Source organism: Pleurodeles waltl, chromosome 9 (assembly GCF_031143425.1).
Source record: "Pleurodeles waltl isolate 20211129_DDA chromosome 9, aPleWal1.hap1.20221129, whole genome shotgun sequence".
NCBI classification, from domain to species: domain Eukaryota; kingdom Metazoa; phylum Chordata; class Amphibia; order Caudata; family Salamandridae; genus Pleurodeles; species Pleurodeles waltl.
This window is the reverse complement of record NC_090448.1, coordinates 897,369,894-897,385,982: the sequence shown is the minus strand read 5'-3', so window position 1 is coordinate 897,385,982 and position 16,089 is coordinate 897,369,894. Positions and strand designations below refer to the sequence as shown.

The window sequence follows — 16,089 nt, the reverse complement described above, 5'->3', positions numbered from 1 at the left end:
TACAAATAGGTGGGGAGGCACTCAACTGTGTGCAATGATGCGCGGCAGGCATCCACATCCTAGATAAAGTCATGGCTGATGGTGATCTCAAGTCCCTTTGGCATCTGTGATAAGAATTTGGTCTCCAGTCTCAGCAGTAGTCATGGTGGCACCCACAACTGAAGCACTGCATACAATGCTGCATGACTGCTCGCCCCTGGACCCTTCAATCTTCATCTATAGTATCCTACATTATAACCAGGGTCTGCTTCAAAGGTGTAATGTCAGGCTTCTACGAAACCCTTACTCCCACCTCTTCCTGTAGCCCCTCCAAGATAACTTCTGCACTAAATGGCAATTCCTTCTTCACATGGAGATCGAAGAGGAAGGCTGGACTGATATCATGGAAGCTCTAGACAAAGGCACACAAGAGGCCCGCCCGAAATCCTGTCTCTTGAAAACGTTCTATGAATGTCACTGGACGCTACACAAGGCATGAATCCTACCTCATGCAAATTGCTGGCAATGTATGACAACTAGTTCTGACATAGAACACATCCACTGTGAATGACTTTCGATACAATCCTTCTGGACATAGGTAGGATCCACCTTAGGGGCCTCTATGTGGCTACATACACCCTTCTCTCCATCTCTAATCCTCCTACATGACATAGGGGAATCTCTGGACCTATCCCACCTACAATGCCACCTCTTGCACATCGCTCTCACGACTACTAAAAACTGCATCCTCTGCCACTGTAGATCCCCCACTCCTCCCACTCCAGCAGAATGGACAGTGGCAGTGATGGAGACTGCAGCCAATGATCACATAATCTACCACCTGCAAGACCAATCCACTTTATATTATGCAGACTTGGGTGCCTTTTCTTCAGGATGACCCCTAGCACGTCTGACAATCCCCACCACTGAGGTAACGAGTATTGTCATACATACCCTGGCACCCCATATTCCCCCTGCCTCCCTGCCTCACTCGTCCCCCTCGCCTTCTTCCCCAGTCCCTTCCTACCCCCCTATCCCCAACCTCCTCCCCCCCCACTCTTCCGAGCCAGCCGGTTGCCACCTACCCTGCCATGTCCTGAGCCTGTCCCATCTCTGCGCTCCCACGCCTCCATATCCACACCTGCCCCCATTTCCTAGTTGCTTGCACCTATAATACCCCCTTGCCACAGCACTGCCTGATACTTTTATTTTGTATCTCTTCCTCTCTGGCCCAAGGACAATATTGCCTCCATTCAGTGGTCTCCCACTCTGCTATGAATTTTCTACCTTCTTAAGCCAGACGTCATGGAGATTTACCCTTCCCGGCAGGGGTCTTGGGGCCCTTGCTCCCTAATAATAGGGCCTTGCATGTTTTCTTACTCTCATATATTGTAAACTTTGTACTTGTATAGTGCACTTTTACCATGTAAGTCAGGCTTCTTGGCGCTGTACGCATACCACTGTGGAACCCTTACTAGCTTTCCCTGTGAGGTGCCCACTCCTGGGCACCCCCAACAGAAATCCAGGCATCCCAGCACTGTTGGGGCTGTTGTGGATATTAAGCAAGCTATTGTCCAGAGTTACAGAGTGGGATCCATGATTAAATTGGAACCGAGGGGAGAATTATCAGGTCTGAGGAAATTGAGCCCAAGCCCCAACGAGGTGGGAATTGAACCCTGGTCCCGGGCCAGACCTCTGAATCAGGGTTTGCCGCTCTAACCATTGAGCCACACTTCCCCCTTACTTGTGATACAATTTTGCAACTCAGATGATGTACGCCCTCTCACATCCCCCCCTCCCTCATCCCCCTTCCCACCCTCCGTTAAGTTTTGCTAGTCAGGTGCTGTTATGTAGTGTAATGCATAAAAGGATGACTTTCTTCTTCTAACACAAAAAAGGCTGGCTGCTCTGTTCCAAGCTACCCAAAGGTTGAGCACAGGTTAATATGGGGTTTGCTTGTGACTTTACACTGAGAAATAATTGTGGTTTCTGCTTCAATAGGGTTTAACCCACTCAACCAGTAACCCAATTTTTACAGGATGTGCGAGCAAAAGTATTTGGAGTGCTCTCCAATATGAGTCTGCAACCACATAAGAGAGTGTATGGAGATCATATGACTGCAGCCATCCATACACTCTCCAATCATCTCATATATATTTACTCATATGTACACTCAGCCACCTATTCATCCATCAAAACATTAATCTATTAATCCAGCCATGTGCATATGTGTTCATTCATTCATTCATTTCTCAAGATATGAGGGAGCATCCTCCTCCAGTGGAGGAAGGAACAACCTCCATTGGCCTATTGGATTGGATGGAAGCCCACTTGGGGCCAAAGAGGGGCATTTGTTGCCTGAGGGTAGCAGATGGAATTCGTGTCAAATATTCCTTATGCAGCTCCCTTGAACAAGCACATTTCTAACGACTGTTTTCAGATTCTTCTGATGGTCCTGCTGCAGGAGATCCCACTCATTCCTTATCCTCAGCTCAGTCTTTCTTGCTTTCCTGCATCAGGTCATTCTTACCTGGCATTTGCTGACATTGCTTCGCCTGATGTTTTTCAACTCATTACTAGCAACTGTGCCTTAATATGACTCTCCCATTGACATTGGCATAGGCCATTGGGACTGAGTAACAGCAGCAGGGTAATCAGGAAACAAGAAGTGGCAGAACAGAGAATGCAGCAAGTTTCATCCCCCTCTATCACATCTATACAGGGAACCAGTGGTCTGGAAGACCTTGAACGAGTCAAGAGAGTTTGTCACTGAGAGCAGAGACAAGACGCTCACCTTACCTCCTGTGCGGGGAGCTGACTGACAGTGCTGGAAAAGAAAGATTTTCTATTTTTCATACGGGCACTATGGGGATTGAAATGAGAAATTAGCAAAGATAACCTTAATCTAAAGGTCACAAGGGGGTAATTTCTGTCATTTTTCATAGTTCCATGCAGCCCCATTGACTTCTAACAAATGATGCGCCTAATCTGGTTTATTCCTGATACTGAATTTCATATGGCCAGAGGGAGGAATAAAGTAGAGAGAGGTTATTGAATCATATTCATTAAAGATTCTCTGTTCTATGAATCTTAGTGATTTTTCTCTAGAAACAAATATGTTAGGAATGTACAAGGAATTTTTTCTTACATTTAGACGAAATAGGTACCCTAAATGTTCATGTCATAACAATACACATCTTCCCTTCTAGGCAAATGGGTGATGCCTTTCGATGAGGAAAACACACAAGAAGCTGACTTTCACGTGGATGAGAAGACCGTTGTGAAGGTGCCCATGATGTTCCGTTCAGGAATGTACAGCACCGACTACGATGAAGATCTTTCCTGTACCGTGGTGAAAATGCCATATAAAGGCGAAGCCAGCGCTTTACTGATTATCCCCAATGAGGGGAAAATGAAGCAGGTGCAGGATGCTCTCTCAAGACCGACAGTGATGAAATGGGTCAAGTCTTTAGCACACGGGTAATGTCTTATTGATTACTTTAATGTGCATCATCCATGAATCAGTCTTTACATTAAAAGATCAAATTGTGAAAACGGGTATGTTATATTTTGTGGGATGCACAAAAGGACTGTGCAATTGGGTTCTTCTCCAGCTCCATGGAAGTCGGTGTTCCTTTAAAAAATAGAAAATAAGAACAATGGATCTTTAATGCCGGCTTCACCTCGATTGTTTGTACTCAGTTATGACCAGGGATAGAAACCTAGGATGACATTTGGAGATAATTAGAACTTACTTCAGTGAATAAGGCACTGAGAAAATCAGTTATGAGTACTGACATATCTCCCTATTTTGAAGAACTAGGGCATCTAAGTGTAGGTGCTGTTCGCTGCAGAGTAAATTAATTGGAAATGCAGTGATTTAGTCAATGGTATGGATGCTGTTATGAGGCGGATGAATATACACTGACTACATGATAGGCTTCCCTGAGGTAGAAGCAGTACTTAATTTGGTGGTGGTTGCCTGTGGGGGTCAATGGAACTTACTTTTGGAGACCGGCACTTATTATTCCGCTTCAGCCATTTCCCCGAGAGCAAGCAAGCAAAGTGAACGACTGAGGATGAGAAAGACGGAAAAAAAGGTCACAAAAGGATAAAATAGGAATCTGCAAGAGTGAGCTTAGGGTGTTCCTGGCAGTGGATCAAAAATCTGCACCGCTGCGGGCTTCTGTATAGGGCCTCGGGCACCCACCTCACTCTTTTACAAATTAAGTACAGAGTGGAATCACCCTTTACTACCTAGTGGAGTGAGATAACTAGGGCACTGTTAGCAGCACTATGGGTTGTCCATTGGGTAAAGACCTTTAGCCATTTCTGTAGGGTATGGACAAGAATAACTTGCTGCCTAGTACATTTCAATCCGTGAGGGGAGGGCTTGAACCTGAGGAAAAGAACTGGACAGTACTAGGCTCAGACATGTTAGTAAATGTTTTGTCAGTGAATTTGTAAGGCTTTCTTGGTGCTAGGCTGATGGCTATCTGAAATGATTAATGTAGTTAGTGATAAAAGGCTAGTTGCAAGAGCATGTCTTACGTGTAGGTCTGAAGGTTAGTAGATCTGGTTCAACTCTAAGAAAAGGTGGTGGATAGTTCCATAATTTTGGGGCAGAAACAGAAATTCTACATACACCAAATCTTGCTGTACGGAAATGTGGACAATTGACGAGTTGTTCGAGTAGGAGCATAATGTTTGGTAGGGATGTATCTCTTCAAGCATAAAGTAATATAGGTGGTCATCCAACCCTGGCGGTCATCGACCACCAGGGTGGAGGACCACGGAAGCACCGCCAACAGGCTGGCGGTTCTTCCCTACCCATTCTGACCGCGGCGGTAAAGCCGCGGTCAGAAAAGGGGATACTGCAGTTTCCCGCCGGATTTCCCCTGTCTGGGCTGAATCTCCATGACGGTGCTGTAAGCAGCGCCGCCATGGAGATTCCGACCCCCTTCCCGCCACCCTGTTTCTAGCGGTTTTTACCGCCAGGAACAGGATGGCGGGAACGGGTGTCGTGGGGCCCCTGGGGGCCCCAGCATGATTTTCACTGTCTGCATAGCAGACAGTGAAAATCGCGACGGGTGCAACTGCACTCGTCGCACCCCTGCAACACCGCCGGCTCCATTCGGAGCCAGCTTCTATGTTGCAGGGCCTTTCCCGCTGGGCCGGCGGGCGCTCCTTTGGCGGGCGCCTGCCGGCCCAGCGGGAAAGCCAGAATGGCCTCCGCGGTCGTTTGAACGCGGAGCGGCCAAATGGCGGTGACCACATGGCGGGCGGCTACCACCGCCCGCCGCGGTCAGAATGACCGCCATAGTCAGTATCCTTACAATACAGTGCTTTGTGAACCATACAGAGAGACTTGACTTGTACACTACAATTCCTAAGAAGCCAATACAATCTTTGTATTAACGGGCGAGCAGACGTCAATCTATGAGCTTTTAAAATCAAACAACCCACTGTATTTTGAGCTATTAGCAGCCTGTTCAGAAGTGTGGAAGGTAAGTGTATACATAAGGAACTGACATTGTCCAAACGAGAGCCAATAGCCATGATAACTGATGATTTGTTTCTTCTTCAATGAGATAAGGAAGGTATTTTCTTAACATTCTGAGGAAGTAAAAGCAAAAGAAAACAGAGCAGCCTGTTTTCCTAAAGAGGAGTTGTCAATCTTTACCCCAAGGCTTTTAGCTTCTAGGGATGGCAAATGAGCAGTCCCCTCTTTACTAGAGGTGCCCTGGGCCTGTAAATCAAATACTACTATTGGGCCTGCAGCAGTGGTTGTGCCACCCACATGAGTAGTCCTGTAAACATGGTTCAGACCTGCTACTGCAGTGTCTGGGTGTGCAGTTTTAAACTGCCAATTCGACTTGACAAGTGTACCCACAGTCCAACTGTCAAACTGACCCAGACAGGGAATCCACACACAGGCAGAGTAACAGAATGGTTTAAGAAAGGAAATGCCTGGTTTCTAAATGTGGCATTTTCAAACTAACAATTTACCAACCAACTTCACTGACAGATGTATTTTTAAATTGTGAGTTCAGCACAGCCATTGCGAAAAAACAACAGCAACAGCAAAATGCCGACTAATAAAGTCAAAGTGATAGGAAACCCCCCAAAAATGCTTCCGAAAATTTAATGAATAGCCGAAGGTATTAAACCGAATATGGAAGAGAAGGTGTTAATGAAACCAACACCTACGGCTTTGAAAAAATGTGCAAATCCAGCTGTGCTGGACGCATTAAACATACGTCCCACGAGTTCACCAAAGTGGCTCGGAAAGTTGGTATTTAACAGGGACTGTATTTCTGCTCACCTGAAGTGCGTAGGTCTCGCGTGCAGATGTAAGGGCCACATGCTTCTGAAACAATAAAGCCTTTAGTCTACTTAACTTGTCGAAATTCACCTTGGAAGTAGCAATGTGAGGCCAGAAATCTGCTACCTCCCTTAATTTAGTGGGGGGAAACAACACATTCCCGCAGCAAGTAACGACCTTGGTGACCGAAACAACGTAAACTATTCCGGCCCGCAAGCCACAACAGTCTTCACTATTGAGGAGGACGTAGCTGCCGTTTGAAAGCACCTGGAATGTGCGTTTAATCAAGGGGACCGGAACTCCCTTCAGATAGCAATCCAAGTTCGCAACCGAGGCATTACATGCCCCATGCGGTTACATGCCCCATGCAAGGACAGCTGCTTACAAATCATCGAATGGCTGACTGAAGTCTTGCATTCACTACCGCTAAGAAAAACCTCTCTCATGCCATTGAGACATTTGTACCAGAAGGGAAGTTCCCACACCTCATGTATATAACTATCTCCCAGCTTTTCATATTTGCCTACCGGAACATGTTTTAAACAAAAAGTAAATTGTAGTGTAGAAATAGGCAGATATGAAAAGCTGGGCCGACCCGACTGGAGAAGTAATGACGCATGGACCTTCTTGTGGCTTTTAAGAAATGCAAAATGCTGCCTTTTCCGATGCATGCTTGCCCGTGAGGCTTTATTTTTTACGCTAATCAGGTACTTTGTGCAGAATCAACATTATGCCTGTTTTGTAAGGATTAAGGGCCAGATGTAGCAATATAAAATTTTGTGAGTTGCAAATTGCGAGTCAGACTGACTCCCAAATTGCAACTCGCAAAATTTTATGCAGAAAGGTGTCTCAGACACCTTCTGTGACTCGCTATGGGGTCGCAAAGACCCACCTCATGAATATAAATGAGGTTGGTTGCATTTTGAGACCCCATAGCGAGTCCCTGCACTCACAGTGATGGTGGCCTCCTGGAGACAGCAGACCTCCATGTCTGTAACCGCTTTTGTAATAAAGCAGTTTTTTTTTTTTTTATTGCAGCCCGTTTTCCTTAAAGGAAAACGAGTTGCAATACAAAAAAAATAATGAAACCATTTGGTTTCATTTTTTCAGAGTAGGCAGTGGTCCATTGGACCACTGCCTGCTCTGAAAAATTATTTTTATCGACATTCACAAAGGGGAAGGGGGCCCATGGGGACCCCTTCCCGTTTGCGAATGAGTTACCACCCACTTCAAGTGGGTGTTAACTGCGAATTGTGGTCACAAAGCAATTCTGCATTGAGGTGCGGGTCGCAAATAGGAAGGGAACACTCAAAATGTGAGTCAGCATTGCGATGGCGTTTTTCGCAGTTTGCGACATGCAAAACGGTTCCTACATCTGGCCCTAAGGCACTTATTCTTTTTTAAATTCATATCTTGACTTGTGTATATTGGATTTTTGTCATTTCATTGTTGGCATTAGATACATATTACCTATTTTTCTAAACTGGTGTGCTGTCCATTTTGTAGTGTTTTCACTGTATTACTGTATTACTGTGTGTGTTGGTACAAATACTTTACACATTGCTTCTGAAGTTAAGCCTGCCTGCTCGTGCCAAGCTACCAAGGGGGTGAGCGAGGGTTAACTGAGCGTGATTTTCCTATACTCTGACTAGATTGAGGGTCCTTGCTTGGACAGGGGTAACCTGACTGCCAAAGAAAGACCCCATATCTAACACCAGGTCTTGTCCTGTGTTAGTGGTGTTAATAGAACTTTGTTAAATTGCATGGTCCCCTGAAGATCGGTTGTGACCGTTGATCATATCATGCTGATACTATCCTCCCAATAAGGATTCACCCACTTTGATTACATAGGAGACATCCCAAACCCACATCCTGTAGCTTCCTAAATAGAGTTTGATCTGGTGATTGTCGTTGCCTGTGAGGTGAAATATTGTTATGTGGTTTTTAGAAGCATTTTTATTTTTTCCTAGTTGTTAGAGGAATCCTTTAATTAATGCACATATGACTTGGTACTTATAAGCTGCACCCAATCTGCCTCCAGCATCCGCTTAATGCCACTCAAACCTACTCAGATGAAAGCGGCATGCAGATCAATTTAGAGAAAACTAAGACTCTGGTTCTAAGAAAAACCAAGAAAAGACTGGCAATTGGCCAATCAGTCACTGGAGTCAGTGGCTTAATACTTAGTATTTAGGAGTTATGATCAATAGGAATGGGCCATTCATCCAGCAGAAAGAAGTCCTGAGGAGAAAAGGGCAATCTCCAGCTGTGGCACTAAAAAATACGAAGGAGCAAATGGTTGGCCCCAGCTTCACACCACTACTCAGGGTGATTCAGATGAAGTACACTCCAATCATAAGGTATGGGAGTGAACCAATGAGGGGCAGAGATGTGTCCACCCCGAATGGAAATTTGTCAGATGGCTACAGAATGATCTTTAGTCTCCCTAAATATATGCCACCCAAACAGATAAGGCTTTAATTCAGCTTGCAGAAGGGATGCATACATTAACTGCTGGCACAGGACAAAGAATGTGGAACCAAACACCTTGATTGCCCACCTTTCGGAAGAACTGATAACCAAGTACAACTCCCCTGTGAGAGTCTACCTCAATGGTTCAATAAAGCAACTAGTTTTACAGTGCTTGGCAGAAATGCCAGTAACCCATGTCAGCTTTAAAAGTGTTGTAAATAAAATCATCAGTCAGATTTCACTAATGGAGGACAAGGCAACGCTGGTAGGCAGAGCTCACAGATGGTTTACCCTGCAAAGTTACGGTAAAGTGGCTTCACAACCCTATCTCCAAACAAGGTTTACAAAAGTAACCAGAGAAAAGTATTGCCCTCACTACTCCACCTACCTCTCTGGAAATATAATCCAGCAAAGACCACTTGCATCCGTGCAGGAAGGGAGGATGTTCTACACTTACTGTGCATTGGCAAGGATCTTCTTGATGACCGAAAAGCAATGCTCCACCCACTCTGAAGTCAAAGAGGAATCCAGGGGGTCCTGGTCTCTTTGGCACCAGAGGATCTGCTGTTAAACTGATCCTGTAGATTCCTGAACAAGGTAGAAAGAAAACTGGCAGCTAAAATCTATACAGAGGACGAATAGGAGGCTTAGGACATGCTCGCTGAAAAATAACACGGCATGGGGGTTTTAAGGAAGTAGTGAAAAAAGCACAGGTAACCTTGGTGTTGACAAGGTCTGATGATATTCCCAAACTGCTGACGACAGAAAGAGAAGGTCCCCACTGAACAGGAAGTTGCATTCTATGGATGATCTGCATCTTACACGGATTTTCTTTTTGCACAACAGACTGTGGCACAAGGTAAAGATCCTATCCAAGAATCCTGGCGCTGATAAGGCACGGCAATCTATACATCCTGTTGACAACAGAAATGATGCCCTTTCACTATGAAAAGACCCTGTGAAGCAGTGTACAAAATGGTCTAGACGACAGCATTCACCAGGGTTCCCACTGTTTTCTTCAATGAGCCCATCGAATTGGGAAAATGCATATTTGAGTGCCTGGAAATCAGTTATTTCCATGTGTGTTAAATTGCAGTCCCACAAGCTAATTGTACCCAGCCAGGGGATTGGCAAGGCCCCGGGACTTGTCTATTGTAAGCACTTTACTCTCTGTATCTTTGAAGAGCATTTGAACTTTCGACTGAATGCAGGATAGGAACTCTTATTTATGCATGCACTTTCCATGCACCATCACAAACCTGACTCTGTGCTGCACATCTGTTAGAACGGAAAGGGTCATGTTCATGTATACTAAACATTCTGGCCCTCATTAAAACTTCGCCGGTCTTTTAAAAAGACCGCCGAAGCTGCGGGCGCCAGTATACCGCCAGTGCTGGCGGTATATCTGGCTCTCCATTATGACTTTTCCACTGGGCCAGTGGATGGTAACAGTGTTTCCATCCACTGGCACAGCAGAAAAGTCACATCAACATTGCATATGGCTCGTAATTGAGCCGGCGGCAATGTTGATGTGCAGCGGGTGCAACAGGACCTGTCGCGCATTTCACTGCCCGAATTTGCGTGATGGGGCTGTGCCTGGGGGCCCCTGCACTGCCCATGCCAAGTGCATGGGCAGTGCAAGGGCCACCAGGGGCACCCCGAGTCCCTCTTACCACCAGCCTTACCGCCGTGGACAGGCTGGTGGTTGGGGATTATGATGCGGTGTGTATGCGAGATCTCTGATCGCCACATGCACTTACTTTTACTTATTTGTTTATATTTGTTATATTGCACTTTTTAACTATGTGTTTTGCTGCTATTGACGTTTTAATGTGTCTTTTTAGATTGCAATGAGTTTGAATAGCCAAGCAATAATAAACATTGACACTCATTCTGTCATGTACTTTACATAATTTCAATTTACCTAGATCAGTATTGGTGTCCAAATTGTAATTTTTTTGCAATTAACCCTGTCTTAGAACCTTCACATAAGAATGGCGCCTTAAAGTACCTGGGCACGCTCTCCTTTTAAGTCTGCACACTCGGACTGTACACTGTCCCGTTTATTCCTTACTACGAGGTCACTTATAAAACACAGGCATGAATATGCTGACCTTATAGAGTAAGAGAGCCCCAACATATTTTTCCTCACAGAGACAGGGGCCACTGCTGTATGTGACCCAGACATTAAAACAGCCATCCCGGATGCTACGATTTAGTCAGAGCTGATAGACAAAACAAGCGAGGGGGTGGGATTGCACTTAGGTATCACATGCACTTTAAGGCTACATTTAAGCCCCTTTCGCATTTCAATTGTGAAGCCTTCATGTTCAACCTACAAATAAACAATACATATACCTTCAAGGGCCTCCTGGTCTACCGCCATCCAGGCCCAAGGGAAACTTTCATTTATTCTCTACTGGATCTCAACGAATGCAAACAGCTCCCCAGTTTTACAATTTGGAGGAATGTTATTTTTTATTTACAGGGATCAGAGGACAAGGACACAGAATATTTAATCAATAGGATGCAAAGCTTTCAATTCAATTGGTGAGATTACCAACCCATCAGGCGAATCACACGCTTGATGGCGTTTTCACTAACAATCCTGAACCTACTGGTCAAGAAAGTTGTGCCTCTGGCATGGACAGATCACAGTGCTAAAATAGCGCCCTGAAAATAATCGATAGTATGGAACTAAAACACATGCTGAGGGAATCACACCCCGTAAATGAAAGTGACGTTGAACAAGCTTCAGCCATCTTTACCGACTTGATTGATGTTGCAGTTACCCGGCTAGCTCCCCAAAACAGTGGTGCAAATTATCAGTCCTTGCCCTCCACTCCATGGTATTCACAGGAACTCAGAAAGTTCAAATAGAAGTGCAGGTGCCAAGAGCAACTCTGTAGACTAAGGTATAGCTCCGATGAAAAAAATGAAATATAAAATCATGATTAAGGAATATAGAACACAAATAAGTGCCGCCAAGACTAAAGGCCTGATTTAGATTTCAGCAGATGGGATACTCCTTCACAACGGTGATGGATAGCCATTATGTCCAATGGGTTTATATTTCGGCAAATGGGCTATGCTTCACAGTTGTGATGGAGTAACCCATCCACTGAAATCTAAATCAAGCCCTAAATTTTTCACGTGAAAAATTAACACTACCAAAAACTCCACTAAGGAACTTTTTAATACAGTTGAATCTCTCTGCATTGTCAACAATAAACACACTGTTACCCCCAGACCAATCATTGTGCAACAAAATAGCTCATTTTTTAAAGGTAATAACATATTCTTGGAGTTCACCACTCTGATGGTAAAATTGGAGACTTCCTCGTGAAGGAGACATTAGAGGAAGCCATTGCCTCCAAACCACAGCAAGGCCCATTAACACTCACTACTTTCACCTCTTCTACAGAAGACAAGGTGGCAAAATTAATTGACATTTTCAATTCATGTGCCCTATTGGATCCCTGCCCTCCCCAGTTCCCCCATCATGTATGAAAGACAATTCAGTCCATCTCACTGCACTGCTGTATAAAATATTAATCTCTGGAAGCTTCCCATCAACTGGCAAGAAAGCATCCATACTGTCACTCTTAAACAAACCCTTGCTAGATCACCACAGGTAAAAATTGACAGACTTATTTCCCACCTTCCCCTTCTGGCTAAGATTATAGAAAAAACATGGAACCAAGAAACTGTGGGCCAGATAAACTAAAATGCAATTTTGCATTTCCTAAATAGCAACTTCATAGGAAATCGCTGTTTGGGAAATGCAAAACCAGGGATGGCAATTGCAAAAAGGCCTCCCTTGGGGCACCCCAAAAATAGGGGTGCACACGTAGAGCACACATATAACCAGGGGGGATTGTGTGTGCTCTATTGCAATTTAAAAAAGGCAATTGGGGGGGATTTTTTTAAATTGCATATAGTTACATCAACTTCAAGTCGATGGTAACTGCATTTCCTGAATGCTGAAAATTACATTTAGGAAATGCTTTGTACATCAGAATAAGAATCGCAAGCAAGTAATCCATATTTGCGATTTCCTATTCTGGGGATTGCAAATTGCGATTTCTACAGGGTACTAATCACAGTTTGCGATTTCCTAAAGGCATTTGTACATCAGAAAGGCCATTTTGCATTTCTTAAAAGCCCAAAAGACATGCAAAAAAGCTTTGTACATCTGGCCCTATGCCCTTTCATGAAACTACTAACTTCCTTGATCTTGATCCATCGCAGCACAGGTTTAGACCCAGTCACTGCGTAGAATTAGCTCTTGTGAAAGCCACAGAAGAAATTAGATTAATTGTTGACAAGTGTGGTAAGGTGACTTTGATCCTACTTGATCTTTTGGTCAAGTGCGCTCTCTTCTGCTCATCAGGCTTTATTGCATAGGTATGAATGGTCCGGCACTAGAATTGCTGAGCTCCTTTTTGTTCAAAAGAGAGCAAGTTGTTGCACTGGAGAACTTTACCTCAGACCCCATCACACTCACCTGTGGGGTCCCCAGGGGACCCTCGCTAAGTTCCACCCTTTTCAAATGTATATGTCACCCCTCTTGTGGAACTTATTCAATCGCGTGGCTTCCTATGATGACGACACCCAGATAGTAGTTTCAGTCTCTGCAAACCCAGAAACAGTAGCCAAACAATTTAACAGTAACATTGATTATTGGGTGAAGACAAATTGTTTGAAATTAAATTGCTTGAAATTAAACTCGGAGAACACCAAGTTGTTGATTTTTGGCAGTGACACCTCTTTTTGGAATACTGCCAGTCGCCCATCAATCTAGCGTTGCTTTCTCCTCCGGTTCAAAAAGTAAAGAATTTAGGGGTCATTTTTGACATCAAACTGGCATTCACTGATAACACCAATCAGACAACATCCTCTTCCTTCCTCAAGCAAAACATCTTGAAGAAAATCCTTCCTTTACTTACCTGCAGAAAACAGTTATATTAGCTCTGATAATCTCACAACTCGATTACTGTAATGCTTTGTATGTGGGTACCGAACAGCAACTACAAAACAAAACTGCAGACTAGCCAAAATGCAGCAGCCGGTGTGTTGATGAACCTTCCCAAATTTAGCTCAATCTCACAAACCATTTTTGGTCCCCATTGGCTACCAACTGGGGAGCAGTTTAAGTTTAAAGCCTTTTTCGGGGCCCATGAGACCCTACATAAGGTCGACCCTCTCTTTTTCCAAAAGATTTTTAAATGGCATGTACCTTCTCCCAACCTACCACAATTTGAAAGGTAGTTATCCTTAGACTAAAAAGGCTTACTGGAGAGGAAGATATTTCTCCCATACCACATGCAAAATGGGGGAATCTGCTGCCTGACTATTTTAGGACCCAGCCAAATCACTTAAAATTCAGAAAATAATTAAAAACCTTGCTTTTTCCCCTCCCTGCTCATTGGGCTTTTAGCCACACTTTTCTCCCTAGTACCCTGTTCGGACAGCAGAGCAAAAACACCAATTAGCATTCGTGTGTTCTACAAATTACTAATAAAACATCATTTGACATATTAAAGATGTTAGTTCCCCCTGTGGAACTTGGTGGTTGGAAATTGTTTGGGAAGTATTCACTAGCATTTTGGGGAAGTTAGTGTGAGTGGGTATGTATGTATAGAAATTGTTTAAACCAAACAGATTGCATAAGCTAACATTAAAACATTTTCATCCTGATTTACTGACTCTCAAATGGGCTACACTGCTTGGAACATTGCAAGAAGTACTGTTTTTGAAGCAATGTGATGAGATGTTGAGACTGGGATGAGTATCATCAATAGTTTATTCGGTCCAAATTTGGGCCATTTAAAAGGTTTAAAAATATATACATACATACAGAAAGATAAAAACCATAAACCAATACACAGTAAAAGGAACAATAGTAAAAAAAGTAGGGGTCCAGTAGCTGCCTGAGAAAGATTTCATAAATAGGTGGGGTGAAGGAGGTGCTCGGAATAGTCTTTGGATCTTACCCTGTACATAACCCTGAACAGTAAAATAACAATAACGTAAAAACTGTTGTGTAGCACATCTCTATATAAAATCAGGCATTGAAACTCCAGACAGTAAAACCGATAAAAAATTTAAGAAGTCAGACAGTGGTAGATGATGCTCTAGGTTAATTAGTTCTTTTGGGTTAATTAATCCAATAAATTGCATCTTGACAATTATAAAATTAAGTATAATTTTAAATTTATAAAACGCTTTAGTTAAAATAACTCAATGTAGCACTTATTCAGAGATACGGTCTTTTGGGCTCAATAAGTCGCGGCTTACAATTAGAGCCCAAGGCTAATATAACAGGATGCTGATTTACTATTTTCTAGACAGCTCTTCAAACAGTGAGTTAAAATCTAAAATAGTCCTATTACGAATTTTCCATGCTGCTGCCAGATATTTAGAAACAGCGCTGATTATCAGTATGGAAGTGTCGTATTTACATATTCTGAATAGACTGTTGCGGGATAGTGGTTGGAGTGTTCTGCACAAGGGAATAATCCACTTCCCTCGGGGACCTTTGTACAGAGGGCAAAAAAATAGGACGTGTTCAGCAGTTTCCTTGCATAAGTGACAATTTATGCATTTGTCCGATGGGGAACTGTTAGTCGACCAACCAGCCGTGTAGCTATTGACCGCCAATGTCCCGTACCTGAGCTGGAGTAATAGAGAGCGAGCACGGGCTGGTATGGGTAGATCCAGGGAGCTTTCAGGGAAAGGAATGTGTTTGACCAGCAGGAATTCTGCTGTCAGCCGACCTGACCCATTTGGACCGAGAGATTCCTCGTTGATTTTTGCCCAATAATGTTCTTTGATCAGGCGTTTAGCACTGCCAGGAATCATCTCGGGGTTCTCCCAGTACTGGGATAGACTCAATTTGGCCCATGCCGCTTTCATCTCCCTAAGCCACTGTACTTTTTCCCATCCGTGATGAGGTGGTAATAGTTCTTTGACTGCTGCCCTGTAGGGTTCAAGTTCATCTGTTTTCCATAGTCTGACCCAATACAGGAGTGGTCTTAGATATGCTATGTCTTTGATACTATTTAAGCCCAGGTCCAGTCTGAGGGGGAGCATTGGCGTGCCCCTCCCCAGTCTAGATATGTGTCTAAGGAAGTTATTTTCTTTGATTTGGAGAGTATCCATCTGTCTGTGTAATCCCCAAAGTTCTGCTCCATATAGGGCCGCAGCACGGATTTGTGCTTTATATATTTCAGAGATAAGGATCAGAGGGGGGCTTGTGGCAGTACTAGCTTTGCGTCCTATTACTCCACATCTTTGGCTAATTGTTAGTG

General features: G+C 43.9%; 1 protein-coding gene across 1 annotated transcript in view; it reads left to right on the top strand.

Moving 5' to 3' along the window:
- The window catches only part of LOC138260098 (alpha-1-antitrypsin-like), an 86,247-nt gene that overhangs the window by 40,500 nt on the left and 29,658 nt on the right, over nt 1-16,089 (top strand). Inside the window, exon 3 of the mRNA XM_069208243.1 lies at nt 3,189-3,459. Within this exon, the coding sequence (XP_069064344.1) occupies nt 3,189-3,459 (271 nt within the window). The remainder of the gene's footprint in view (nt 1-3,188; nt 3,460-16,089) is intronic.